Below are 26,755 nucleotides of genomic sequence, written 5' to 3'. Positions count from 1 at the left end.
GTTCTTTTCTTTTTATGCTCTATACGAGTCTACTCGAAGAGATTGTCAGTCTAAAATGTATTTTTTTGCTTTATTTTCTTGAGCTGAACATGAAACACAAGCTCATGACGTAACAATACTTCCCATATGATCATTCTGACGTAACAGATGCTGATTGTTTCGCCTCCGTTTCCTTGTCTATGTTTGCAATAAAATTTGTTTTTAATTTATCCAAATCATCTCAAAATGTTTTCATCCAATAAATCATCCATTGACGTCATCATTCGATTGACGATGACGTCACTACATTTTACCTTGTGTGACGTCAATTTTCTTCAAATCCATCCGTGGTTTGTAAGGGAGGTCGTGTTTCTCGGCCACGTAACGTTTCTGCCCTTCTAACTGCGGGAAGTTGTCTGCAAACGAATTGTGACGTAACAACATGTCAACTAAACGTAACAATCAACATGTATGACGTTATTACTTACATTCTTGCAAAGCGGTTCTGGCTGCGTTTCGTTCGGCTTTCTGAATGCTGCAACACAAATGACGTCATTGCACATTTCGTTTACTTATTATGGAGAATGCGGGACACAAAGTTTTGTGAGGAAATAATGAACAAACATATTGAACTTATGACGTCATACCTCTCTCACGTGCCTGAACCGATTAATTTTCTATCGAAAAAAACAGAAACAACATATTTTCTTGCATGGGAGGGACCTAAGCACAGAGATTTGAATCCCGGTCACTTACTGGTAAACATCACTACACATTTCTCTTAACAAGTTTGATACAAATATTGATTAAATAATTAATTTGTACCAACTTCCTAACACCGGTTTGTTAAATGAGGGTGTAACTCCTCTATTACATAACATTACACATGATTGTGACGTAACAAGGTTACCAGTTTGGTGAGATATTTCGTAGGTTGGGAGTTGGGGTTCTTTCCCTTCTTGTCGTAGTGTGAGGCAACATTGTTGTAAACACGACTTGGGGTCGTTCCATTCTTGCTTCAAGATGAATTCCTGGATGGTGGATTTACAAGTTATGTGTCACGTTGTACACGAGGTTGGGGCAAAATTATGGTTCTGTGTCTCATGGAGGGTATACACGTTTCTAGCATATTTACTCTTGGTGTGTTAACAACAAAGGCGAAGATTTCAACATAATCCGTACCTTTAGTCTTGGGAAGAAGCAAACTTTCATAAACCCTTCCACGTATTTCAAACCCTTGTCCACGTAAAGAGCGGCCACGAAAGCTTCGAGAAGATCGGCGAGATTCTTCTCCCTCCACTCTGGTGCTTTGGCGCCTGGAGGTTTGTTACGAATATGTTATTGGTATGTGGGGTGTTTTAAAGGAAAACCGGTTTGATATCTGCGGTGTTTTAAAGGGAATCGAGTTTCATATCTGGGGTGTTTTAAAGGAAAACCGGTTTGATATCTGGGGTGTTTTAGAGGAAAATCGGTTTGATATCTGCGGTGTCTTAAAGGAAAACCGGTTTGATATCTGGGGTGTTTTAGAGGAAAACCGGTTTGATATCTGGGGTGTCTTCAAGGAAAACCGGTTTGATATCTGCGGTGTTTTAAAGTGAAACCGGTTTGATATCTGGGGTTTTTTAGAGGAAAACCGGTTTGATATCTGGGGTTTTTTAGAGGAAAACCGGTTTGATATCTGGGGTTTTTTAGAGGAAAACCGGTTTGATATCTGGGGTGTCTTCAAGGAAAACCGGTTTGATATCTGCGGTGTTTTAAAGTGAAACCGGTTTGATATCTGGGGTGTTTTAAAGGAAAACCGGTTTGATATCTGGGGTTTTTTAAAGGAAAACCGGTTTGATATCTTGGGTGTTTCAAAGGAAAACCGGTTTGATATCTGCGGTATTTTAAAGGGAATCGAGTTTCATATCTGGGGTGTTTTAAAGGAAAACCGGTTTGGTATCTGGGGTTTTTTAAAGGAAAACCGGTTTGATATCTGGGGTTTTTTAGAGGAAAACCGGTTTGATATCTGGGGTTTTTTAGAGGAAAACCGGTTTGATATCTGGGGTTTTTTAGAGGAAAACCGGTTTGATATCTGGGGTGTCTTCAAGGAAAACCGGTTTGATATCTGCGGTGTTTTAAAGTGAAACCGGTTTGATATCTGGGGTGTTTTAAAGGAAAACCGGTTTGATATCTGGGGTTTTTTAAAGGAAAACCGGTTTGATATCTTGGGTGTTTCAAAGGAAAACCGGTTTGATATCTGCGGTATTTTAAAGGGAATCGAGTTTCATATCTGGGGTGTTTTAAAGGAAAACCGGTTTGGTATCTGGGGTTTTTTAAAGGAAAACCGGTTTGATATGTGGGGTGTTTTAAAGGAAAACCGGTTTGATATCTGCGGTATTTTAAAGGGAATCGAGTTTCATATCTGGGGTGTTTTAAAGGAAAACCGGTTTGATATCTGGGGTTTTTTAGAGGAAAACCGGTTTGATATCTGGGGTTTTTTAGAGGAAAACCGGTTTGATATCTGGGGTTTTTTAGAGGAAAACCGGTTTGATATCTGGGGTGTCTTCAAGGAAAACCGGTTTGATATCTGCGGTGTTTTAAAGTGAAACCGGTTTGATATCTGGGGTGTTTTAAAGGAAAACCGGTTTGATATCTGGGGTATTTTAAAGGGAATCGAGTTTCATATCTGGGGTGTTTTAAAGGAAAACCGGTTTGATATCTGCGGTGTTTTAAAGTGAAACCGGTTTGATATCTTGGGTGTTTCAAAGGAAAACCGGTTTGATATCTGCGGTATTTTAAAGGGAATCGAGTTTCATATCTGGGGTGTTTTAAAGGAAAACCGGTTTGGTATCTGGGGTTTTTTAAAGGAAAACCGGTTTGATATCTGGGGTTTTTTAGAGGAAAACCGGTTTGATATCTGGGTTTTTTTAGAGGAAAACCGGTTTGATATCTGGGGTGTCTTCAAGGAAAACCGGTTTGATATCTGCGGTGTTTTAAAGTGAAACCGGTTTGATATCTGGGGTGTTTTAAAGGAAAACCGGTTTGATATCTGGGGTTTTTTAAAGGAAAACCGGTTTGATATCTTGGGTGTTTCAAAGGAAAACCGGTTTGATATCTGCGGTATTTTAAAGGGAATCGAGTTTCATATCTGGGGTGTTTTAAAGGAAAACCGGTTTGGTATCTGGGGTTTTTTAAAGGAAAACCGGTTTGATATGTGGGGTGTTTTAAAGGAAAACCGGTTTGATATCTGCGGTGTTTTAAAGGGAATCGAGTTTCATATCTGGGGTGTTTTAAAGGAAAACCGGTTTGATATCTGGGGTTTTTTAGAGGAAAACCGGTTTGATATCTGGGGTTTTTTAGAGGAAAACCGGTTTGATATCTGGGTTTTTTTAGAGGAAAACCGGTTTGATATCTGGGGTGTCTTCAAGGAAAACCGGTTTGATATCTGCGGTGTTTTAAAGTGAAACCGGTTTGATATCTGGGGTGTTTTAAAGGAAAACCGGTTTGATATCTGGGGTTTTTTAAAGGAAAACCGGTTTGATATCTTGGGTGTTTTAAAGGAAAACCGGTTTGATATCTGCGGTATTTTAAAGGGAATCGAGTTTCATATCTGGGGTGTTTTAAAGGAAAACCGGTTTGGTATCTGGGGTTTTTTAAAGGAAAACCGGTTTGATATCTGGGGTTTTTTAGAGGAAAACCGGTTTGATATCTGGGGTTTTTTAGAGGAAAACCGGTTTGATATCTGGGGTTTTTTAGAGGAAAACCGGTTTGATATCTGGGGTGTCTTCAAGGAAAACCGGTTTGATATCTGCGGTGTTTTAAAGTGAAACCGGTTTGATATCTGGGGTGTTTTAAAGGAAAACGAGTTTGATATCTGGGGTGTCTTAAAGGAAAACCGGTTTGATATCTTGGGTGTTTCAAAGGAAAACCGGTTTGATATCTGCGGTATTTTAAAGGGAATCGAGTTTCATATCTGGGGTGTTTTAAAGGAAAACCGGTTTGATATCTGGGGTGTCTTCAAGGAAAACCGGTTTGATATCTGCGGTGTTTTAAAGTGAAACCGGTTTGATATCTGGGGTGTTTTAAAGGAAAACGAGTTTGATATCTGGGGGTGTCTTAAAGGAAAACCGGTTTGATATCTTGGGTGTTTCAAAGGAAAACCGGTTTGATATCTGGGGTGTTTTAAAGGGAAACGAGTTTGACATCTGGGATGTTTTAAAGGAAAACCGGTTTGATATCTGGGGTGTTTTAAAGGAAAACCGGTTTGATATCTGGGGTGTTTTAAAGGAAAACAGGTTTCATACCTGGGGTGTTTTGAAGGAAAACCAGTTTGATATCTCGGGTGTTTTAAAGGAAAACAGGTTTGATACCTGGGGTGTTTTAAAGGAAAACCGGTTTGATATCTGGGGTGTTTTAAAGGAAAACCGGTTTGATATTCCGGGTGTTTTGAAGGAAAACAGGTTTGATACCTGGGGTGTTTTAAAAGAAAACGAGTTTGATATCTGGGGTTTTTAAAGGAAAACCGGTTTGATATCTGGGGGTGTTTTAAAGGAAAACCGGTTTGATATCTGGGGCTGTCTTAAAGGAAAACCGGTTTGATATCTGGGGTGTTTTAAAGGAAAACCGGTTTGATATCTGGGGCTGTCTTAAAGGAAAACCGGTTTGATATCTGGGGTGTTTTAAAGGAAAACAGGCTTGATACCTGGGGTGTTTTAAAAGAAAACGAGTTTGATATCTGGGGTTTTTAAAGGAAAACCGGTTTGATATCTGGGGGTGTTTTAAAGGAAAACCAGTTTGATATCTGGGGTGCTTTAAAGGAAAACCGGTTTGATATCTGGGGCTGTCTTAAAGGAAAACCGGTTTGATATCTGGGGTGTTTTAAAGGAAAACAGGTTTGATACCTGGGGTGTTTTAAAAGAAAACGAGTTTGATATCTGGGGTTTTTAAAGGAAAACCGGTTTGATATCTGGGGGTGTTTTAAAGGAAAACCGGTTTGATATCTGGGGTGTTTTAAAGGAAAACCGGTTTGATATCTGCGGTGTTTTCAAGGAAAACGAGTTTGATATCTGGGGGTGTCTTAAAGGAAAACCGGTTTGATATCTGGGGTGTTTTAAAGGAAAACCGGTTTGATATCTGGGAGTGTCTTAAAGGAAAACCGGTTTGATATCTGGGGTGTTTTAAAGGAAAACCGGTTTGATATCTCGGGTGTTTTAAAGGAAAACCGGTTTGATATCTGGGGTGTTTCAAAGGAAAACCGGTTTGATATCTGGGGTGTTTTAAGGGGAAACGAGTTTGATATCTGGGATGTTTTAAAGGAAAACCGGTTTGATATCTGGGGTGTTTTAAAAGAAAACCGCTTTGATATCTGGGGTGTTTTAAAGGAAAACGAGTTTGATATCTGGGGTGTTTTAAAGGAAACCCAGATTGTCATTTAAATATGTTGATTAAAACATGGTAGCAACACAAAACATTCATGCAACGTTTTACCCGAAGTGTCCCCATCCAAATTACGTATGACGTATTCACGCATTCCCAACTCCGTTGCTACTAGCGACTGCGTACGCCCGTTCACAATGGTTGCCCGTAGCAACGTCAGATGTCCTGCGTCACAAACAAAATTGGTTAAACACCAATTCACATGTTATCTGGTTTCGTGGCAACAGATAAAATATTATCTAGTTTGAAGACCAATAGCTGGTTGGTTAATGAGTGATTTTGATCAACGTTAAACTACTTTGATGCTCAAAAAATTCTTTGAAACTTGTTTTTGTTGTTTATTAACCATTAGCCACACAGCAACATCGTGAAGATGATTTGACAAAGTTTGTAGTATCGAAACATACTGAAATGAAATGCATTCATCTAAACTTATTTGGGTTGGTGAAACATAACCAATAGACTGACAATAATTTGAAAAAAGTCCAGCCCAGCAAACATCAAACGTGGAAGGAACGTTTTTGTTACGTTGACTTTTGGTTGAAACGTTCATTAACGTAAATCGAACCAAAAAATTTTTACTGGTTGCATGTTTTCCAAATATTAACGTTGATTCTACGTTTCCTTTCTACGTTTTTTAAACCTACCAAATATCAGCGTTGAACTAACGTAGGAAATGAACGTCTTCTAAACCTAACCTAATTCCAACGTTCTTTTGTTGTTAATCGTAAAACGTTGTATCAACCAACCAAAACCTAACGTTTATTGAATGTTGTTATGATAACGTTATAATAAAGAACCAAACATCAACGTTATTCCAATGTTATCGGAAAAACAAAAAATCAACCAACCAAAACCTAACGTTTATTGAATGTTGTTATGATAACGTTATAATAAAGAACCAAACATCAACGTTATTGTAATGTTATCGGAAAAACAAAAAATCAACCAACCAAAACCTAACGTTTATTGAACGTTGTTATGACAACGTTATAATAAAGAACCAAACATCAACGTTATTCTAATGTTATCGGAAAAACAAAAAATCAACCAACCAAAACCTAACGTTTATTGAATGTTGTTATGATAACGTAAAATAAAGAACCAAACATCAACGTTATTCTAATGTTATCGGAAAAACAAAAAATCAACCAACCAAAACCTAACGTTTATTGAACGTTGTTATGATAACGTTATAATAAAGAACCAAACATCAACGTTATTCTAATGTTATCGGAAAAACAAAAAATCAACCAACCAAAACCTAACGTTTATTGAACGTTGTTATGATAACGTTATAATAAAGAACCAAACATCAACGTTATTCTAATGTTATCGGAAAAACAAAAAATCAACCAACCAAAACCTAACGTTTATTGAATGTTGTTATGACAACGTTATAATAAAGAACCAAACATCAACGTTATTCTAATGTTATCGGAAAAACAAAAAATCAACCAACTAAAACCTAACGTTTATTGAATGTTGTTATGATAACGTTATAATAAAGAACCAAACATCAACGTTATTCTAATGTTATCGGAAAAACAAAAAATCAACCAACCAAAACCTAACGTTTATTGAATGTTGTTATGATAACGTTATAATAAAGAACCAAACATCAACGTTATTCTAATGTTATCGGAAAAACAAAAAATCAACCAACCAAAACCTAACGTTTATTGAATGTTGTTATGATAACGTCATAATAAAGAACCAAACATCAACGTTATTCTAATGTTATCGGAAAAACAAAAAATCAACCAACCAAAACCTAACGTTTATTGAACGTTGTTATGATAACGTTATAATAAAGAACCAAACATCAACGTTATTCTAATGTTATCGGAAAAACAAAAAATCAACCAACCAAAACCTAACGTTTATTGAATGTTGTTATGATAACGTTATAATAAAGAACCAAACATCAACGTTATTCTAATGTTATCGGAAAAACAAAAAATCAACCAACCAAAACCTAACGTTTATTGAATGTTGTTATGATAACGTCATAATAAAGAACCAAACATCAACGTTATTCTAATGTTATCGAAAAAACAAAAAATCAACCAACCAAAACCTAACGTTTATTGAACGTTGTTATGATAACGTTATAATAAAGAACCAAACATCAACGTTATTCATATGTTATCGGAAAAACAAAAAATCAACCAATCAAAACCTAACGTTTATTGAACGTTGTTATGATAACGTTATAATAAAGAACCAAACATCAACGTTATTCCAATGTTATCGGGAAAACAAAAAATCAACCAACCAAAACCTATAACGTTTATTAAATGTTGTTGTGATAACGTTATAATAAAGAACCAAACATCAACGTTATTCTAATGTTATCGGAAAAACAAAAAATCAACCAACCAAAACCTAACGTTTATTGAATGTTGTTATGATAACGTTATAATAAAGAACCAAACATCAACGTTATTCCAATGTTATCGGAATGACGAAAAAATAACCAACCGATGCGTAACATTTATAGAATGTTTGTTAAACAATTGCGCGTCAATGTTAACGCAACAAGGACGTTGACTTGACATATAAATAAACAAATAATTAATTGTGAGTATTATATGTTATCATAATTAACAGGTTTATCTCATACCATGTCTTTTCATATCAGAATGACTGTTTGATACCAAATAAAAAAGGTGTTGTGAAATATCATTGAAGTTTGAGGCACAAAGTCAAATAGCAAACATAACTTTTTTCATTTGTTGGCCGAAAAGCGTTTCACATGGGAATAACGTATTATCAGTCAAAATCTGACAGTTGTTTACGCTTCAGATATTTCTTTGCCCAACGTCGACCGACTCCCACGGCAACAATTCTAGTACAATGGAGGGGACAATTTTTTAGGGTTGCCATTCATCAGGAAATTTTGCTTTAATTGAAATCAAACTAACGCCTAAAATACAAACATTCCCATTACAGCGATTACATATAGGCATGCATCATTCGTTTATACTGATTGAAAATAATGTTCAAATAATAATAGGTTTGCTATCGACTGGCACATTGATATGCTTGGTCGCTTGTCTTTCAATAGCCAATTGAAATAAAAGGAATCGGGTTTTACAGTTCAACTCCGAATAGCGTGTTGTAATACTGTGCAAAATTTTTTTTCGATTGAAGTTGAAACAAACGCCTGAGAGACTGACAACTTGATTGAACGCGAAGGCACGACCCGCGCGGTTTGGAATCTACTGCCGGCACGTTAACATGCTTGGTCGCTTGGCTCTCAAAAGTCAATTGAAATAAAAGGAATCGGGTTTTACAGTTCAACTCCGAATAGTGTGTTGTAATACTGTGCAAAATTTTGTTTCGATTGAAGTTGAAACAAACGAATGATAGACTGACAACTTGATTGAACACGAAGGCATGACCCGCGCGGTTTGGTATCTACTGTTGGCACATAAAAATACTTGGTCGCTTGGAACTTAAAGGAAAATTAAAATAAAATAAATCAGGTTTTACAGTTCAACTCCGAATAGTGTGTTGTAAAACTGTGCAAAATTTTGTTTCGATTGAAGTTGAAACAAACGAATGAGAGACTGACAACTTGATTGAACGCGAAGGCACGACCCGCGCGGTTTGGTATCTACTGCCGGCACGTTAACATGCTTGGTCGCTTGTCTTTCAATAGCCAATTGAAATGAAAGAAATCGGGTTTCACAGTTCAACTCCGAATATTGTGTTGTAATACTGTGCAAAATTTTGTTTCGATTGAAGTTGAAACAAACGAACGAGAGACTGACAACTTGATTGAACACGAAGGCACGACCCGCGCGGTTTGGTATCTACTGCCGGCACGTTAACATGCTTGGTCGCTTGGCTCTCAAAAGCCAATTGAAATAAAAGGAATCGGGTTTTACAGTTTAACTCCGAATAGTGTGTTGTAATACTGTGCAAAATTTTGTTTCGATTGAAGTTGAAACAAACGAATGAGAGACTGACAACTTGATTGAACACGAAGGCATGACCCGCGCGGTTTGGTATCTACTGTTGGCACATAAAAATACTTGGTCGCTTGGATCTTAAAGGAAAATTAAAATAAAATAAATCAGGTTTTACAGTTCAACTCCGAATAGTGTGTTGTAAAACTGTGCAAAATTTTGTTTCGATTGAAGTTGAAACAAACGAATGAGAGACTGACAACTTGATTGAACGCGAAGGCACGACCCGCGCGGTTTGGTATCTACTGCCGGCACGTTAACATGCTTGGTCGCTTGTCTTTCAATAGCCAATTGAAATGAAAGAAATCGGGTTTCACAGTTCAACTCCGAATATTGTGTTGTAATACTGTGCAAAATTTTGTTTCGATTGAAGTTGAAACAAACGAACGAGAGACTGACAACTTGATTGAACACGAAGGCACGACCCGCGCGGTTTGGTATCTACTGCCGGCACGTTAACATGCTTGGTCGCTTGGCTCTCAAAAGCCAATTGAAATAAAAGGAATCGGGTTTTACAGTTTAACTCCGAATAGTGTGTTGTAATACTGTGCAAAATTTTGTTTCGATTGAAGTTGAAACAAACGAATGAGAGACTGACAACTTGATTGAACACGAAGGCATGACCCGCGCGGTTTGGTATCTACTGTTGGCACATTAAAATACTTGGTCGCTTGGATCTTAAAGGCCAATTAAAATAAAATAAATCGGGTTTTACAGTTCAACTCCGAATAGAGTGTTGTAATACTGTGCAAAATTTTGTTTCGATTGAAGTTGAAACAAACGCCTGAGAGACTGACAACTTGATTGAACGCGAAGGCACGACCCGCGCGGTTTTGTATCTACTGCCGGGGCGTTAGCATGCTTGGTCGCTTGTCTTTCAAAAGCCAATTGAAATAAATGAAATCGGTTTTTACAGTTCAACTCCGAATAGAGTTTTGTAATACTGTGCAAAATTTTGTTTCGATTGAAGTTGAAACAAACGAATGAGAGACTGACAACTTGATTGAACACCCCCCCCCAACCGCGCTGTTTGGTATCTACTGCCGGCACGTTAACATGCTTGGTCGTTTGTCTTTCAAAAGCCAATTGAAATGAAAGAAATCGGGTTTTGCAGTTCAACTCCGAATAGTGTGTTGTAATACTGTGCAAAATTTTGTTTCGATTGAAGTTGAAACAAACGAATGATAGACTGACAACTTGATTGAACACAAGGGCACGACCCGCGCGGTTTGGTATTACTGTTGGCTCATTAAAATACTTGGTCGCTTGGATCTTAAAGGCCAATTAAAATAAAATAAATCGGGTTTTACAGTTCAACTCCGAATAGTGTGTTGTAATACTGTGCAAAATTTTGTTTCGATTGAAGTTGAAACAAACGAATGATAGACTGACAACTTGATTGAACACAAGGGCACGACCCGCGCGGTTTGGTATTACTGTTGGCTCATTAAAATACTTGGTCGCTTGGATCTTAAAGGCCAATTAAAATAAAATAAATCGGGTTTTACAGTTCAACTCCGAATAGTGTGTTGTAATACTGTGCAAAATTTTGTTTCGATTGAAGTTGAAACAAACGAATGATAGACTGACAACTTGATTGAACACAAGGGCACGACCCGCGCGGTTTGGTATTACTGTTGGCTCATTAAAATACTTGGTCGCTTGGATCTTAAAGGCCAATTAAAATAAAATAAATCGGGTTTTACAGTTCAACTCCGAATAGTGTGTTGTAATACTGTGCAAAATTTTGTTTCGATTGAAGTTGAAACAAACGAATGATAGACTGACAACTTGATTGAACACAAGGGCACGACCCGCGCGGTTTGGTATTACTGTTGGCTCATTAAAATACTTGGTCGCTTGGATCTTAAAGGCCAATTAAAATAAAATAAATCGGGTTTTACAGTTCAACTCCGAATAGAGTGTTGTAATACTGTGCAAAATTTTGTTTCGATTGAAGTTGAAACAAACGCCTGAGAGACTGACAACTTGATTGAACGCGAAGGCACGACCCGCGCGGTTTTGTATCTACTGCCGGGGCGTTAGCATGCTTGGTCGCTTGTCTTTCAAAAGCCAATTGAAATAAATGAAATCGGTTTTTACAGTTCAACTCCGAATAGAGTTTTGTAATACTGTGCAAAATTTTGTTTCGATTGAAGTTGAAACAAACGAATGAGAGACTGACAACTTGATTGAACACCCCCCCCCCAACCGCGCTGTTTGGTATCTACTGCCGGCACGTTAACATGCTTGGTCGTTTGTCTTTCAAAAGCCAATTGAAATGAAAGAAATCGGGTTTTGCAGTTCAACTCCGAATAGTGTGTTGTAATACTGTGCAAAATTTTGTTTCGATTGAAGTTGAAACAAACGAATGATAGACTGACAACTTGATTGAACACAAGGGCACGACCCGCGCGGTTTGGTATTACTGTTGGCTCATTAAAATACTTGGTCGCTTGGATCTTAAAGGCCAATTAAAATAAAATAAATCGGGTTTTACAGTTCAACTCCGAATAGTGTGTTGTAATACTGTGCAAAATTTTGTTTCGATTGAAGTTGAAACAAACGAATGATAGACTGACAACTTGATTGAACACAAGGGCACGACCCGCGCGGTTTGGTATTACTGTTGGCTCATTAAAATACTTGGTCGCTTGGATCTTAAAGGCCAATTAAAATAAAATAAATCGGGTTTTACAGTTCAACTCCGAATAGTGTGTTGTAATACTGTGCAAAATTTTGTTTCGATTGAAGTTGAAACAAACGAATGATAGACTGACAACTTGATTGAACACAAGGGCACGACCCGCGCGGTTTGGTATTACTGTTGGCTCATTAAAATACTTGGTCGCTTGGATCTTAAAGGCCAATTAAAATAAAATAAATCGGGTTTTACAGTTCAACTCCGAATAGAGTGTTGTAATACTGTGCAAAATTTTGTTTCGATTGAAGTTGAAACAAACGAATGAGAGACTGACAACTTGATTGAACACGAAGGCACGACCCGCGCTGTTTGGTATCTACTGCCGGCACGTTAACATGCTTGGTCGCTTGTCTTTCAAAAGCCAATTGAAATGGAAGAAATCGGTTTTTACAGTTCAACTCCGAATGGAGTGTTGTAATACTGTGCAAAACTTTTATGATGTGATAGTGGAAGACCTTTCCAAAATTCTATATACCATAAACGTAACCAAACTGCTCCTGTATGGCTATATCGAAATGGGACCAAATCAGTTGTTTTTCGAGATTTGTAAAGATTAAATTGTCATATACGCAATACTTCGTCCTATACAAAACCCAGTTCGAAAAATTTCACATTCCTTGCGACACCACACACTGTGATTAATTGGGCTCTCCACCGCGGACCTCGCTACGCTTCGTCCCTTGTGGATTTGCCTTAGCGTGTGGTCGAAGACCTTGAAGGCGGCAACGAACAATGGACAGCGCACCACATACCTCACGTTTTCGCACAAGAAAATTTGCACGTTGACTTTCCTTGTTGTGCAGGGAACAACATCGTTTGATTGCAATAACAGTTTTTGTACCGCATTTTGGTTTTATTTTTAGCAAACGATTAGGACATGGTTAGTAGCCTATCATTTATTATCGTATCTTCCTGTTTATGTTACACTGAATTTAAGGGTTTTGGCGCTATCTGGCCCGTCGCGGCTTGTGGGAGTGAAGCCGGTTGGCGGGAAAGTTTTTCAAAGTACTGTTGGGTTCCTCTCGGGAGGGCATTATTGATTTTGGTTATGAGTCAAAGTTATGGTTAGCCTTATCCCTTTCGTAAAATATTTTTTAGCAGAATAAATCCAATTGTCATTTAAAAAAATAACCATAAAATTAGAAACTTGCTTCAATATTGACCTAAAAACACATCGTGCTTAAAGCTAGCCAGTGCGTTTTATTTTCACTTTTTAAAGTCAGTTGGTTTAGTTTTTCAACAAGTTGTATAACGCATGTTAATCTTAAAGTTTGTCCCAAGAAAAAACTCTGTCAGCGCACGCAAGTGTACAAAGAGTAATTGCGGGCCACCGCAAAATAGTTTGTATTTGTGCTTTTTTTTTGACTGCAGGTTTTATTTAGAAATACGAACCAGGGCCGGTCATTTATACGGAGCCATACACGCATGAATTCTATTTTCAAATTCGACTAAAAGCCATTTCGACAAATTCTGTATTCCTTGCGACACCACACACTGTGATTAATTGGGGCTGTCCACCGACCTCGCTATAGTTCGTCCCTTGTCGATTTGCCACAGCGTGGGATCGCAAGTCGACAACGCACCGCATCACATATTTGCAAAAGAACATTTGGCGCTATCTGGGCTTGCCGCGGCCTGTGGGAGTGGAGCCGGATGGCGGGAAAGTTTTTCAAAGTACGGTTGGATTCCTCTCAGGAGGGATATTATTGGCTGCGAGTTGAACTGATGGTTAGCCTCAAGTCATGTCAGAAATAATATCAGAGTATACCATAGCATAACCTCAGAACACATAATTTGTTTAGTGCTATATAGCAAATTTTGTGTTTTGTAATGACTGTTGATTTACACAGGTTGTTTTGCAGCTTAAAGTAAATTGCTGGTGAAAGTTGACAATAAAAGTTCCATGGCAAATGAAAGACAATGTGATCCGCTTGAGAAAGTAAGTAAATCATTTTATATTAATGCCCAGATTGTTGTTATATTTTTTTTATGTTTTGCAGATTAATGACCAATGAAGCAATGGCACAACTTAGCATGAAAGGAAGCCATGGAAAAAGAACTTTCACCACAGCATAACTGTATAAAGTGGTGAGTGAAACATCAACATTTCAGCTATGCTCAAGGGACAAACCAAGGCCCATCACTATTACTTTGGGGTTGTTCAAATAAAATTGCTTTTTGAGAAACCTTAATAGATCATTAGATATTTGATTTTAGATGTTTTCTAATACAACTTGGTGGGGTTGTGGCAATAAGAAAAATATGTTTTAAAGAAACAAAATCTTTTAACAACCTATATGAAACACGCTTTAGTATGTGAAATATAGCAGCAGTTCTTTGGCAGAACAACAACCATGATTTGTTTTGTTACAAAAAGTAATGCGAACTTCTCAATTTTACAGATTACATGATGAGGTGCAGCTCGACCACCAAAAAAGAAATAAACGCTTATTGGCGGACTGCTTTCAGGTTCGCCCCGTTTAGAAAATTGTCTTTGTGTGCATCTTCAGACGACTCGTTGTCGCAATAAGGTTATATGTGTTTGTATAATGTATTCTAATAAATACACTTCTGGAAATATTGTGTACCTATGATGGAGCTCCAATGTCAACGTGCAGAGTTTTAACTCAACAGCAATTGTGCATTGGTTATCAGTTTGCGTCTACTACTGGGAAAAGGTTTTACGTTTTCAGAACAAAACAAACACAAGCTGGGCAACAAACGAAAACTTGAAAGTTACGTTAGCTCAGCAACGTTCTACAAACAAACAAAAAACAACGTTAAGAAAACGTCCATCGAGTTACGTTGATCCAATGTTGCCCAATTTACGTTAACAAAACTTTAAAAATCAACCTCGTGGTAACGCGATAACAACGTTATGATTCTAATGAGATTTAAACGTTTAAAACACATTCATCAAATTACGTTGATGTAATGTTGCTCAAATTACGTAAAAAAAACTTTCAAAATCAACCTTTTGGTAACGTGATAACAACGTTATGATTCTAATCAGATTTCAACGTTTAAAAAACATTCATCAAATTACGTTGATGTAATGTTGCTCAAATTACGTAAAAAAAACTTTCAAAATCAACCTCGTGGTAACGCGATAACAACGTTAGGATTCTAATCAGATTTAAACGTTTAAAAAACCTCCATCAAATTACGTTGATCCAATGTTGCTCAAAATACGTTAAAAAACCTTTCAAAATCAACCTCGTGGTAACACGATAACAACGTTATGTTGCTAATAAGATTTCAACGTTTAAAAAACATTCGTCAAAATACGTTGATCTAATGTTGCTCAAATTACGTTAAAAAACCTTTCAAAATCAACCTCGTGGTAACGCGATAACAACGTTAGGATTCTAATCAGATTTAAACGTTTAAAAAACCTCCATCAAATTACGTTGATCTAATGTTGCTCAAATTACGTTAAAAAACCTTTCAAAATCAACTTCGTGGTAACACGATAACAACGTTATGATTCTAATGAGATTTAAACGTTGAAAAAACATTCATCAAATTACGTTGATCTAATGTTGCTCAAATTACGTTAAAAAACCTTTCAAAATCAACCTCGTACAAACAAATTTTCAACGTTGTGGTTAGAACCAACTTCATACGTTACTTAAACGTAAGAATGTTTGCTGGGAGGGTTTTGAATTTTTGTCCACATATCACCTATAGTACGACTATCCAAAAGATACCTGTACTGCGAATCGATCTGATTGTGATCGCTACAAAGTGTCATTTTCAATACATCATTATGAAAAGTAGAAAAGAGATTTGTTATATCCTCCATAACTTCCACATAAGTCGAATGCGGCAAAACAAAATGCTCCTTCGATTTCAAACAAAAGTTAAACATAATTTCAGAGGAAGTGCCTTGTGGCACACAAACCGCTTCTTTGTTAACATGTGTCAACTCCATTACTTCTACCACGTTTTGTATTATCGTCCAAATCAATTTGATCCACAGTATCAGTAGTCGACGTTATTGCATTGTTGCACACAATTAACTCTGTTACGCAGGAGTTCGAGAATGGCATTTCCCAACCAAGAAACTCTTTTCCACAGAAATACAGAGATGCGGCCTTAACTGTTCGATCTCCCGTTGAAAAACAACAAATTTACACGTTTTGATAAAAATAATGGATTTTCTAATGATTTGCCCGTAGAAACGACTAGGTTTCTTCGAAATTACACGACGGAAAAAGTACAAAATTGTCAGTAATTCATCTCGTTATTCAGTGGTCAAAACCTATCATCTGTTCTAGAAACTCCTGAAGAAATCAGAACCAAGATTTGCTGACCAATGTTTGCTTTTGTCTAAAATGCCATTTTAATTTAAAACAAATTTTGTGATAAGTGTTCCACCTTTGAAAGTTGGTCATGACTTTTCTATGATACCAATTTAGTTCTGACTTTCAGAAGTGGAAGCAACAGCAGTCGTTCAGATATTGAGGTTGGTGTTTACCACGATACTAATGACCAAGGCAGAACTATTTCTGTGAGAATTGTAACCGACCTTGGGTGCTTACAAGAAGCTTAAAAGAACATTCAAATCAAATGGCAACTATTTGAGAACTTGTGACATGTTTGTCCAACTTCCATATGCAATGCCTCGAAATTGTGGATAATATAATTTGTCAAAAAAGTTTTAAACAATGCAGTAAATTGTCATCAAAACATCAGCACAGAAAATGAAATTTAATCAAATATGGGGCTTTCCAAGATTTTGAACATTTGTAAAATGTGAGGAGTTTTTCTGACTTCTTTTGTGGTGCCTGCAAGCTTTTTTATTGTCATGTTATCTGTACTTTTTATATGTGAGTGTCCTTTTTACAAGTATGGAATCTGTATATTTTTACTTGCATCCTAGTTCTGTACAAAATTGGCCTTGTAATCAATGGAGCACTTTTTGCAAACAAAAATGGTGCGTGACCTTTTAGACCCTGTTCTTTTTTATCAATTCATCATTTTTGTGCCATACTTGTACTTACGTCTATTGTAGCCAATGAGAAACATTATTTTGGTCGATGCTAGAGCAGAACCCACTGAGAGTTATATGAGTATTTATTGAATAAGAATATATATTTATTAACATGAAAATATAAATGAAAACCATGTTTGCTCGGTCCATGTAGTTCTGTACACCCCAACCATGCAAAGTAGTCTGCGGGTAACGAAAGTTGATCAAGCAGAATTCTTGGTTTGAATCTGAGCCACAAATTCCTCCAGGTTTGTGATTTCTGGGTCGATTTCTGCCATTTTTGCTCGCAAAGCTTCTCTTTTACTTTCCAATTCCTGAAAATATGTTTTGTTATTATTAGGCAAAAGTGTGAACACAAGTCCTGTTAAGTTACAATTTTATGACATTTGGCATATTTGATCAGACCTACGAAAATTGTTTTTTGTAAAACACTGCTTACTTTGTCTATATCCTCGACAATTTCATCAAACTTTCCAACCATCCGCTCCAAGTCTTCTTGCAACTTCAAATAACGCTGAGCCATCATGACAAGGCACTTTTCATAATCTGCTTCCTTTTTCATTGCCGAGTTTTTAAACGACTCGAACCTAAAAACGTAGCAGAACATTTTTAACATATTTTTCCCATGAAAGCACATTCATACAGTACAACTAATTTAACCACAGACTTTTACCATTTTCATGGTACAGAAAAAATAATTCAAAAAAATTGCTACAGTGGAATTTAAATTGATGAAATAAATGTACAAATAAAAACTTAGGCGGCAACACTGGGGTTGATGCATTCACAAACATGGGGCAAATACATTCAACCCAATCATTGGAACTGTGGAATGTTTTAAAAACTCGAACAGTAGTATAAGCAAAGTGGAGCCAATAATACAATTTCTGTGAGCTGCAGAGCTTGTAGGTCGAAACAGTGGCCATTTGTCTGCAGCTCACAGATATCCTAATATTAGTGATTGCATAAACTCATCACAAAGAATTACAAAGCGTTCATACTCCTTTTGCTTTTTCTTTATTGTCTCACGGTCAGCGGTGCTCATCCTTGCCATGCGAAGATGTTCGAGATGAACTTGTTTCTCCTCCAAATTCTTCTTCAAATCCCCTTCTTGTTTGCTAATCTCCTAATGCACAAAATCCTTTTGTCACAGATAATTCAATCGAAGTTATTCAATTTGTACTTAAAGATGTTTGTTAGCAACTCTTTGCTGATTGTGCCAGGTGTAATGTTCAGTCAATTCAAACTTCTACTGGCAATATAAACCATGCATTATATTGACAAGAAACATTGTCCTGCCAAATTCGATTGAATAACAACCACAACATTGATTTAACTTATCTGTTTAAAATATCAAACCTCATCCCCATCTAAAGACTGAATCACTTTCCACTTTAATATAAAGGATACATAGGTTTACCAACAACAAGTATTCATTCTTACGCTTTGCGTTGTTTCGACATCGACAGATATTTTGTTTATGTTTAGTTTAAATGTTTCCCTTTGTGTTTCCAAATCATCCAACATTTCTTGGTCCTGAAAACACATGAAAGGAAATGTTGGAAACGACACATTACAAGAATAAGATCACTTTGTGGTGAAAAACATGACTGTTGCACTAAACATTTACTTTTATTTTGCAGTGTAACTTTCAAATTAAGGCTTCTGGGAGTAAAATAAGCCATTCACATTCTCAAGGGTTTCAAATATATTCACTGTATACTAAAGTAATACAAAAAAAATTTTAGGTGGGTAACTGTGTACATTTAATATCATGTTACAACCGAAAAATTTGCAGTTTTGAGAAAAAAAGATTCAACCTGTAAAATTATTTTCTTTTGTGTATTTAATTCTTTCTTCTGGCATCCCTGGATTTCCACAAATTCCTTGTTGATGGCGGTAAGATAAGGCTGACAAAATATAATCACAGTTTATCAATGTCTTTATTACTTAAAATGTTCACTAAAAAACTGATATCTAAATGCTTACATTCCCGTTTTTGGACGTCAGCAAACAAATTAAAATTCTTGGGTGTTTAGTCAAAAACTTTTACTAAAACAGGTTTGAATAAATTGTAATGATTCTACATTCAAAAATTAAAAAATTGTCCAATAACTACAGAAAAATAACATTTGTTACCAATATTTTGGTTAGAAGTCTTGTATTATTAACTTCAACGCCATTATGTCCTGTCTCTAGGTGGCAGTCTTCCTCACTGGGTTTTTCTAAACTCTCCATCAAAGAGCTGGAAGCGACTTGAGGCAACCTTTCGTGAAGTTTCTTAATCTCACAATTGTGAGTATGAACAAATGAATCCATCTAAAAACATGAAGAAATTGTGTTTGAAATTGTCATATTTTCAAACTGAAATACATCATAAAAGGTACAAAAAATGTAAGAGCAAAATAGATGGGCCTCATCACAGTGCAAAGGGCATTGCAATACACAGAGCTGTGTTTTAATTTTTTGATTTAATTGCAACAAATAACTTTATTACAATACAACTTTATTGATTTGTACAAAAATACCATCATAAAAAGTGGGCAATATAATAGTGTAAGGTATAGTAAATGACATTGTGTACTTATTATTTTTACATGAAAGTTCAGAATAACTGACTTCGTTAACAATCTTTCCAAATTTAATTTCTTTGTCCCACTGCTCTTCCTTAGTGGATCTTTCTTCAGAAACTTGAATACTTTTCCGTAGTTCTTCAATTTCAAGTAGGAGTCTTTCAGCTTCAGAAGCTGAGAACAGCTTCACACAACAAAGATAAGTTTATTGTATTTCTTCACAAAAATACAAATTATTGGGAATGATGTTTGTCCAGAATGCCACCATTATATTTTGGCATGCGACATAATGTAAATTTTACCAGGTATATATAGTTTATAATTTTTGTATTTTTTTCTAGTTTATAATTTTACCACTTTTGTAAATTTTTTAAACCAACCAAGATTAAAATACAACATCACTAATTATGTTTAAGTTTCATAATTTAATCTGAAAATCATATTTATAAACTACAGTCAGTAACTGACTTGCAAAGATATGGTCGTCTTTGTTTTGGAAATGTCTTCTTTCAACTTTGCCACCAATTCCCGATTTTCGTCTGTCTTCATTTTAATCCCAATCGTTTTATCCTAAAGAGATTTTGAATTAACTCCTTAACTTTATACAACCTAAAAGAACTCCAGGGGAGCTGTTATGCAATGTCATCATACATGGCCGCTTCAGTAACAGAATGTTTACAGAACTTTACAAGAACAAAGTATACAACTAATTAAAAGCAAGAAGTATGGAGCAAATACCTTCAGTTGCCCCAAATATTTATCAATATCTGAAAAGTAGGTGAGCATTTTCTCTGTGTTGTTCTTCTGTGTAACAATCTCATCCATGACATGTTCATTGCTTTCCTACAAGAATATATGTGAAAATAATGATGCTGAAAACACTGATAAGATAACGCAGAAGTAATGCCATGCTTTCGCATAACAAGGCAGGATCGCCCCACTGCGCAGGCCCTTTATGCTTCTGTAGCTCAGTTGGTAGAGCGTTGGGCCTGGTTAGCCCAGGGTCGTGAGTTCAAACCTCACCAGGAGCTTGATTTTTCAGATCTCGCTCCGACTTGTTGGGAAAAGTGGCTGATCCAGCTCGGCTGCGAGGCCTGTAAACCTTATGATCAGAACGGAAACTTTTCGCCGGAAGAACGAAAAGTTTAGTATTGAAATAATGATATGTTACATAATGTTGTCATAAAAACTACTTTCTCTGTGTACAACATTTACATCTTTTGCATATAAATATCATGCACATTACACATAGAATGTAAACTGGGAAACCATTCTGCACACTGTTTTGTAAATGAATGAACTGTAACAAGATTTTTGGTTTGTATTGCCCCTGTTACGAAAAAGGCATCATAAACACATATTCAAAAACCACCTTTTCATTAATTTTCATTTGATATTCCTCTGACAATCTTGTATTAGAATGCACCAAATCCCTGACTTCAGATGACGCTGTTTCATCAAGTAGAGCTAAAAGTAATTATTTCTATTTATACATGGCTGTTTTTATATAACATATATTGTTTGCTCCGTAAGGTTGCACCTAGTTTGGTGCCCAACGGATGACGGTGACTGTATAGTCACCACAAAGTGGAAGTCTTTGCTTGGCCGTTTGGTCTGCAAAGTTCGTCTTATAGTCACACCAGCTGCACTGATGAGACCTTTTAGGTCGAAACAGTGGCCATCTGTCTGCAGCTTATACACAAATATATTGTTTTGTTTGGAGGAAAATACAACTGATGGCAAAATATTCAATCACACAAATTGCTCACTTCTTTGTGAGCAAACATGCCTTCCTTAACTTACTTAGCTGCTGTTTCATTTCTTTAATTAAGCCATTAGGTAGTTGGCCATCATCCCCCCTCATAAACAGAATGTAAGATTTGTAATAAAAACCCAACTTCATCTGAAACATGAAATCAACATTAAAAAAATGTCACCTGGTAGTGGCTCTTAAAACACAAATGTAACAAATTGATCATATATATAAGCATGGAGCCGATAATAGGAATTTTTTTGTGAGCTGCATACAGATGGCCACTGTTTCGACTTATGAGGTCTCAACATTACAGCTTGGAGTGAGTATAGAAAATCTTGTCACACCAAGCTGCACTAAAACTCCATAGGTCGAAACTGTGGCCATCTGTATGCAGCTCACAAATGAACAAATTAATTCTTCAAGAATACAAAAAAACTCTTACTTGCTTTCTTGGATCATCAGAAAAAGGCTGAGTTGTTTCCGGAAGGCAAACATACTGCAACATTAAAGTAAGGGAAGAAGCAAATAAACCTTAGAAGCAATATTTATCAATCTTACTTTAACAAGTTCCATAATCCATGACAATAATCCAAGTGCATGCGGCCAAGCACTCATTGTCCCCACATTGTTAAGTGTGCTCTTTGAAATGGTAAACGGATATCTGGAACACAGGTCGGCATCAACAATACCCAGTGTCCCAAATATTTATCGTAGTTAAACCACACTTACCCCAAGTCTCTGGCAACTCTGAGCATTTCTTCATCAGGTTTTCCAACAATGTTATAGGAACCGAGTACATGGCTGACCAAGTACTCAAAGATCCTCTGATAATCCCTGTTGGTTGGAGGGTTCATCATTTTCGGGTACACAGGATTGGGATAACCTAATTCCTCCAAAAACTGAAAACAAAATTTGATGGTGACATTTTTCACATATTTATTGTCATGGAACATTATTAACCAATTTACACAATATTCTGAGAACAAAAAGGCTACTTTTTATTGTAGAAAAACATAGACATGGATAATACATTTAAACTGTTACAGCATTAACTTTGCCATCACTAGTAACACCATGTCGATCACAACATATCTAAAGCTGAATAAAATATATGAAAAAACTATTTTGTAGCGAGGAAAGGTTTATTTAAAAGAAGCCCATCGAATGTGCCTGGTTATATGCTTGTCACAAAACTATTTTAAATAATTAGGGCACAAAACTTTCAAGGACAAATGTTTTAGACCAGCATCGAATGCCACACAACATTATTCTAGTATGTATTTTACTGCTTACGTGGACAAGAGCAAAGATAGACTTTTTCATGAAGGCTTTGTCTGAAATTGGTCTGGTATCTTTGACAATATGGTAATCACTCTGACCCACGTGCATTGATCTGCGTGAACCTTTTGCTAAAAACAAACAGATGTTAAACTTGAGAATTACTTAAAACTTCAATTGTGCAATATTGATATACATAGGCAGGGCGTCGAACATCTTGAGAAAAATTGTCGAGCGTGTCGAATAGTAAAAATGTCGTATCTGGTAACTAACGCATGAGAACGACCAGGCTTATTTCGATTACAGGATTCTTGTACCTGCATAAGTTTGGAATACGCGTTAAAATAACAAAAAAAAACAATTAAAAACCTTGCATGTTGTAGGCTGGATTTTCACCGCTAGTCGACAACACTTTTTTTCCAGTCGACAAAATTTCAAACGCACATAACTTTGCCGTTTCTCAATGGATTTCGATAATTTTTTGGCAAGATGCATAGATTGACACAAAATTTCTGAAAATGTAAAAAAATAACTTTAAATCCCTTTACTTGTGCGCGATTTCGTGGGAAAATACTACTACACCGGGTCACAAAGTTTTTTTCAAACTTGATCCACATATAAGTCCGTGTAAAATTGATATCTTAGCGCATTTCAAGAGTTAGGAGTAAACAGAGCAACCACCTGTTTTTTTTAACTTTTTGGTGTCCTGCGCCTAATAGGTTCCCGCCAAACTACACGCGACTTGTCTACGACGCCACTTGTCTACGTAAGTCTAAGAGAGAGAGAGAGAGAGATACAGGGAGAGAGACGGTAGACACTTAAACCACCTCACGGACGGGCGAAACGGGATTTCCCCGTTTCATGCGTGGCTACTTTAACTTAGTTTTAATGGAGACTTTGCAATATTATAACTCTAATATTTAGTTTGTTTATGCAAAAACGTTGTTGCACACTAAGAGCATATTGTTTTTTGGTAGATTTGCCTAAAGACCAAAAATTTCAATACTTTGGGACGTGTATAGCATTGCCGAAGCACGTGGTGAACGAAACAAACGTTTCGTTGATGGAATATGTTTTGTTTGCTTTTAAAATACCTCTATACAATGCCTTGATAACTGTTTTAGTTCGGAAAGAATAATATTTCCAACAAACATGTGTGAAAAGCTAGTTTAACCATATCACGAAAACCGGGGAAGTCCCGGTGGTTTAAGTGTCTACCGAGAGAGACGAGAAAAAGGCGAGTCTTACCTGACTTGTCTACGTAAGTATTTTTTCCGACTTTCGTTTGTCCTTCCGTCACGGGTGGACATAACGCTATATCGCCACGTGCGCGCGTTTTAGTTTCACTTTCCTGAAGGTAATTATTAAAATTTTTTATATTTTGCTCAATTGCGCGACGGTGACAACAGGGTCGTTAACAAGGTCAAAGTTTTTGTTTTTACTTTTTTAATCATCGGAGTGGAACTATTTTTAGCAGTAGTAGGTTTGTTTTATAAGTTTTGTTACTTTTAAAGCATTGCCATCCTATTTTTCCCTTTTGTCGCAGGTAACATATCACAAAAATGCCCAAAGGAAGTTTAAAGAGAACATGGAGTGACAGTGAAGAGGATGATTTGGTTGTGGTAGCGAAAGAATTACACTATTAGTTCAACAAACATACAGTAAGGCAAGGAGAAACAAAAAATATCATGATGCAGGCTGTTGGAGAAATGAGGAAACGGAGTCATGATTTCACAGAGTAGGTTTTGTCAGTTTTGGTAAAATTTATCATATTTTTGTCAGGGGTGTTTTCCACCAAATTTGTGTAACATCCATCTTCTTTTATGTTCCTTAAATTGTGCTTTGCTGCAACAATAGCATGCACTGTACCCAGCAACCTCTGATGAGTAACGAGTTTTGTAATACAAAGTAGTTTCAAAACAACAGTTAGTATTAAAACTATCTTTTTTAGCTTTCGTGACACTGTTGATGCATTGGATGGAATTCTTTCCTCTAAATAGTCTAAAATGTCATTGAACAAGGTCGTCGACTGTCAATCGATAGTTGTTGTTGTTTACGTCACGCTTGGATAATTCCGGCCATGGAAACGCAAGCTATTTTGGTAAAGTATCTTCCGATTACGTAGGGGAAATATGTTTACCGACCAACTATCAATTATGACACAACAAAAATCAGTCTTTTACTTATAACTTTGGCTACAGTTTGACAGGAAAGACAATTCTACCACCATTGCAAAGCTTACACAAAAACCCTTCCAACGATACCAAACTTGTCTTCTCATTCGAGGGGGCTAGCCTATATGTTTACCGGCCGAATATTGTTCATAACCACGGCCCCCAAAAAACAGTTTTTCGATCATAACTTTTTTTCTAGGCACAGCAGGAAAAATAATTTCACACCATTGCAAAGCTCATTGAAAAACCTTTCCAACGATACCAAACTTGTCTTCTCATTAGTGGGGGAAATATGTTTACCGGCCGAATATTAATTATGACCGTCGTAAAAAAAACAGTTTTTCATTTGTAACCTTGGCTACAAGACAATTCTACCACCAAGCTTGCACAATATTTTGTGTATCATAATCATACCATTCCCAACGTAAAATTAGATATCCACATCTTCAAGTTATTTTCAGAACATTTTCAAAGGTTATAAAACTTCCTACGTGCTAAAACCTGGATAAATATAAAACGAGATGTTGTTATTTGTAGGCATGTGGAAATAGAACTGGTAAATTGAGAAAATAAGGTAAATTAACGAAACGTAATATTTCAATAAAACTTCGGAAACCTGAAAAACAAAAACAAATAGTTAGCATTGGCCGCAAAACCAAGGGACATCTTCAATTACGGCGGATTCAGGCAAACAGGTTTTAAGACATGTTGGGAGATACCATTCTTTACATTTAGAACACTTCACTTGGTCCGAGATCGCGCACTCTTCACTTGGTCCGAGATCGCGCACTCTTCACTTGGTCCGAGATCGCGCAGTCTTCACTTGGTCCGAGATCGCGCAGTCATTACACACTATTTCCAACCTATGTTTGACTTTTCCACCCCGAAGTAAAATTTTTGCCACCTTTACTTGTTAAAATCCACCCCTTTGTTGTAGTTTACCACCTCAAAATTTTGGCGTGTGCTTTTCCACGCATTGATAAATTGTCGGTGGAAAGTTACACCCATGTGGTTGTTGTAGTTCCACCCTTGTAGGCTCGGTGATCATTGCAATTGTAAAGTGTTTTCCATTGATGGAGAATGGCTTATGGGTAGAACTGATGAGTAAATGCAGTTTTTTTAAACGTGTGTTTTTGCACTTGTAGACATCGGATATACTCACAGAACAGTTAATCACTCTGTCCAGTATGTTACGTCACAAGGCGTCCACACTAAAACCATAGAAAGCCTGTGGTCGGCGGCTAAACGCCAGTCACGCCGAAGAAATGGTTTCCATCGGGACTATATTCCGACGTACCTGGACGAATTCATGTGGCGTCAGAGGCGACCGAAGTCGCACTATTTCCATGATTTGGTGCTGGCCATCAGTACTAATCCAAAACATCAAGTGTAAATGTAAGTGTGATTAATGTGGTACATTTTAACAGTTTATACGAATGTAGTTTTTCAGATAGACTGGCGTTCCCGTTGCGGAAGACGCATGTGCGCAGGTAGAATAGGGCTAATAGCGAAGGGGCCTGCTGCAAAAAACCTAACTCTCGTGCAGGTAAAATATGGCTAATGGCGAAGGGGCCCTGCTGCAAAAAACCTAACTCTCGTGCAGGTAAAATATGGCTAATGGCGAAGGGGCCCTGCTGCAAAAATCCCTAACGACTGCGTGGAGATTACCTCAAGGGTGCAGTTGGAAAATCTCAAATAACATAAAAAAATTACAGTCCGAAAATAGATTCGATCGTCAAGGAGGGGTTTGTAGGGATTTTAGCTTGTCGTAATTCGAATATTTATTGGTATTTTGTTTTAAACTTGGTTTTTCTACTCTTTTACATTTACACCCGTCTTTCTGACGCCATCGCTGGTTATCTCACTTGCGTTACGTCTTTCAACTTGCGCTACTTCTTCT

At 36.9% G+C, this 26,755-nt stretch overlaps 2 protein-coding genes and 1 non-coding gene across 3 annotated transcripts; 1 reads left to right on the top strand and 2 right to left on the bottom strand.

The window, feature by feature from the left end:
* Positions 1 to 70: 70 nt before the first annotated feature.
* On the bottom strand, positions 71 to 17,109 carry LOC145891457 (ribonuclease 3-like). Its single transcript, XM_082981930.1, has 7 exons — positions 17,085 to 17,109; positions 5,449 to 5,562; positions 1,162 to 1,295; positions 805 to 1,010; positions 468 to 514; positions 294 to 395; positions 71 to 177 (listed from the first exon to the last, which is right to left on the bottom strand). Exons 1-7 carry the CDS (start codon positions 17,107 to 17,109, stop codon positions 131 to 133), a joined length of 675 nt encoding a protein of 224 aa, XP_082838056.1. The 3' UTR covers positions 71 to 130.
* LOC145891441 (kinetochore protein NDC80 homolog) lies at positions 15,800 to 26,203 on the bottom strand. The gene is made up of 17 exons (XM_082981929.1): positions 26,153 to 26,203; positions 23,930 to 24,032; positions 22,697 to 22,812; positions 22,133 to 22,302; positions 21,962 to 22,064; positions 21,846 to 21,899; positions 21,451 to 21,550; positions 21,020 to 21,114; positions 20,386 to 20,490; positions 20,116 to 20,217; positions 19,694 to 19,831; positions 19,214 to 19,393; positions 18,895 to 18,984; positions 18,518 to 18,610; positions 18,076 to 18,200; positions 17,514 to 17,661; positions 15,800 to 17,388 (listed from the first exon to the last, which is right to left on the bottom strand). Exons 1-17 carry the CDS (start codon positions 26,201 to 26,203, stop codon positions 17,278 to 17,280), a joined length of 1,884 nt encoding a protein of 627 aa, XP_082838055.1. The 3' UTR covers positions 15,800 to 17,277.
* Positions 20,605 to 20,678, top strand: Trnat-ggu (transfer RNA threonine (anticodon GGU)). Its single transcript has one exon. It is a non-coding gene; the product is annotated as a tRNA-Thr (tRNA).
* Positions 26,204 to 26,755: the final 552 nt, after the last annotated feature.

This window comes from Ascidia mentula, chromosome 1 (assembly GCF_947561715.1).
Source record: "Ascidia mentula chromosome 1, kaAscMent1.1, whole genome shotgun sequence".
NCBI classification, from domain to species: Eukaryota; Metazoa; Chordata; class Ascidiacea; order Phlebobranchia; family Ascidiidae; genus Ascidia; species Ascidia mentula.
The sequence above is the reverse complement of the archived record's forward strand: the minus strand, read 5'-3'. Positions and strand labels throughout refer to the sequence as shown.

Excerpts from the sequence above, each read along its gene's own strand:
- LOC145891457 (XM_082981930.1), bottom strand. The coding sequence starts at position 17,109 with ATGTTTCTCATTGGCTACAATAGAC. Across the intron at positions 5,563-17,084 it reads TCTCATTGGCTACAATAGAC|GACATCTGACGTTGCTACGG; the intron begins GTAAGTACAAGT and ends TTTGTGACGCAG. Across the intron at positions 1,296-5,448 it reads TTTGGATGGGGACACTTCGG|GCGCCAAAGCACCAGAGTGG; the intron begins GTAAAACGTTGC and ends ACAAACCTCCAG.
- LOC145891441 (XM_082981929.1), bottom strand. The coding sequence starts at position 26,203 with ATGGAAATAGTGCGACTTCGGTCGCCTCTGACGCCACATGAATTCGTC. Across the intron at positions 20,491-21,019 it reads AAATGAAAATTAATGAAAAG|GAAAGCAATGAACATGTCAT; the intron begins GTGGTTTTTGAA and ends ATATTCTTGTAG. Across the intron at positions 17,662-18,075 it reads ATAAAGAAAAAGCAAAAGGA|GTTCGAGTCGTTTAAAAACT; the intron begins GTATGAACGCTT and ends CTACGTTTTTAG.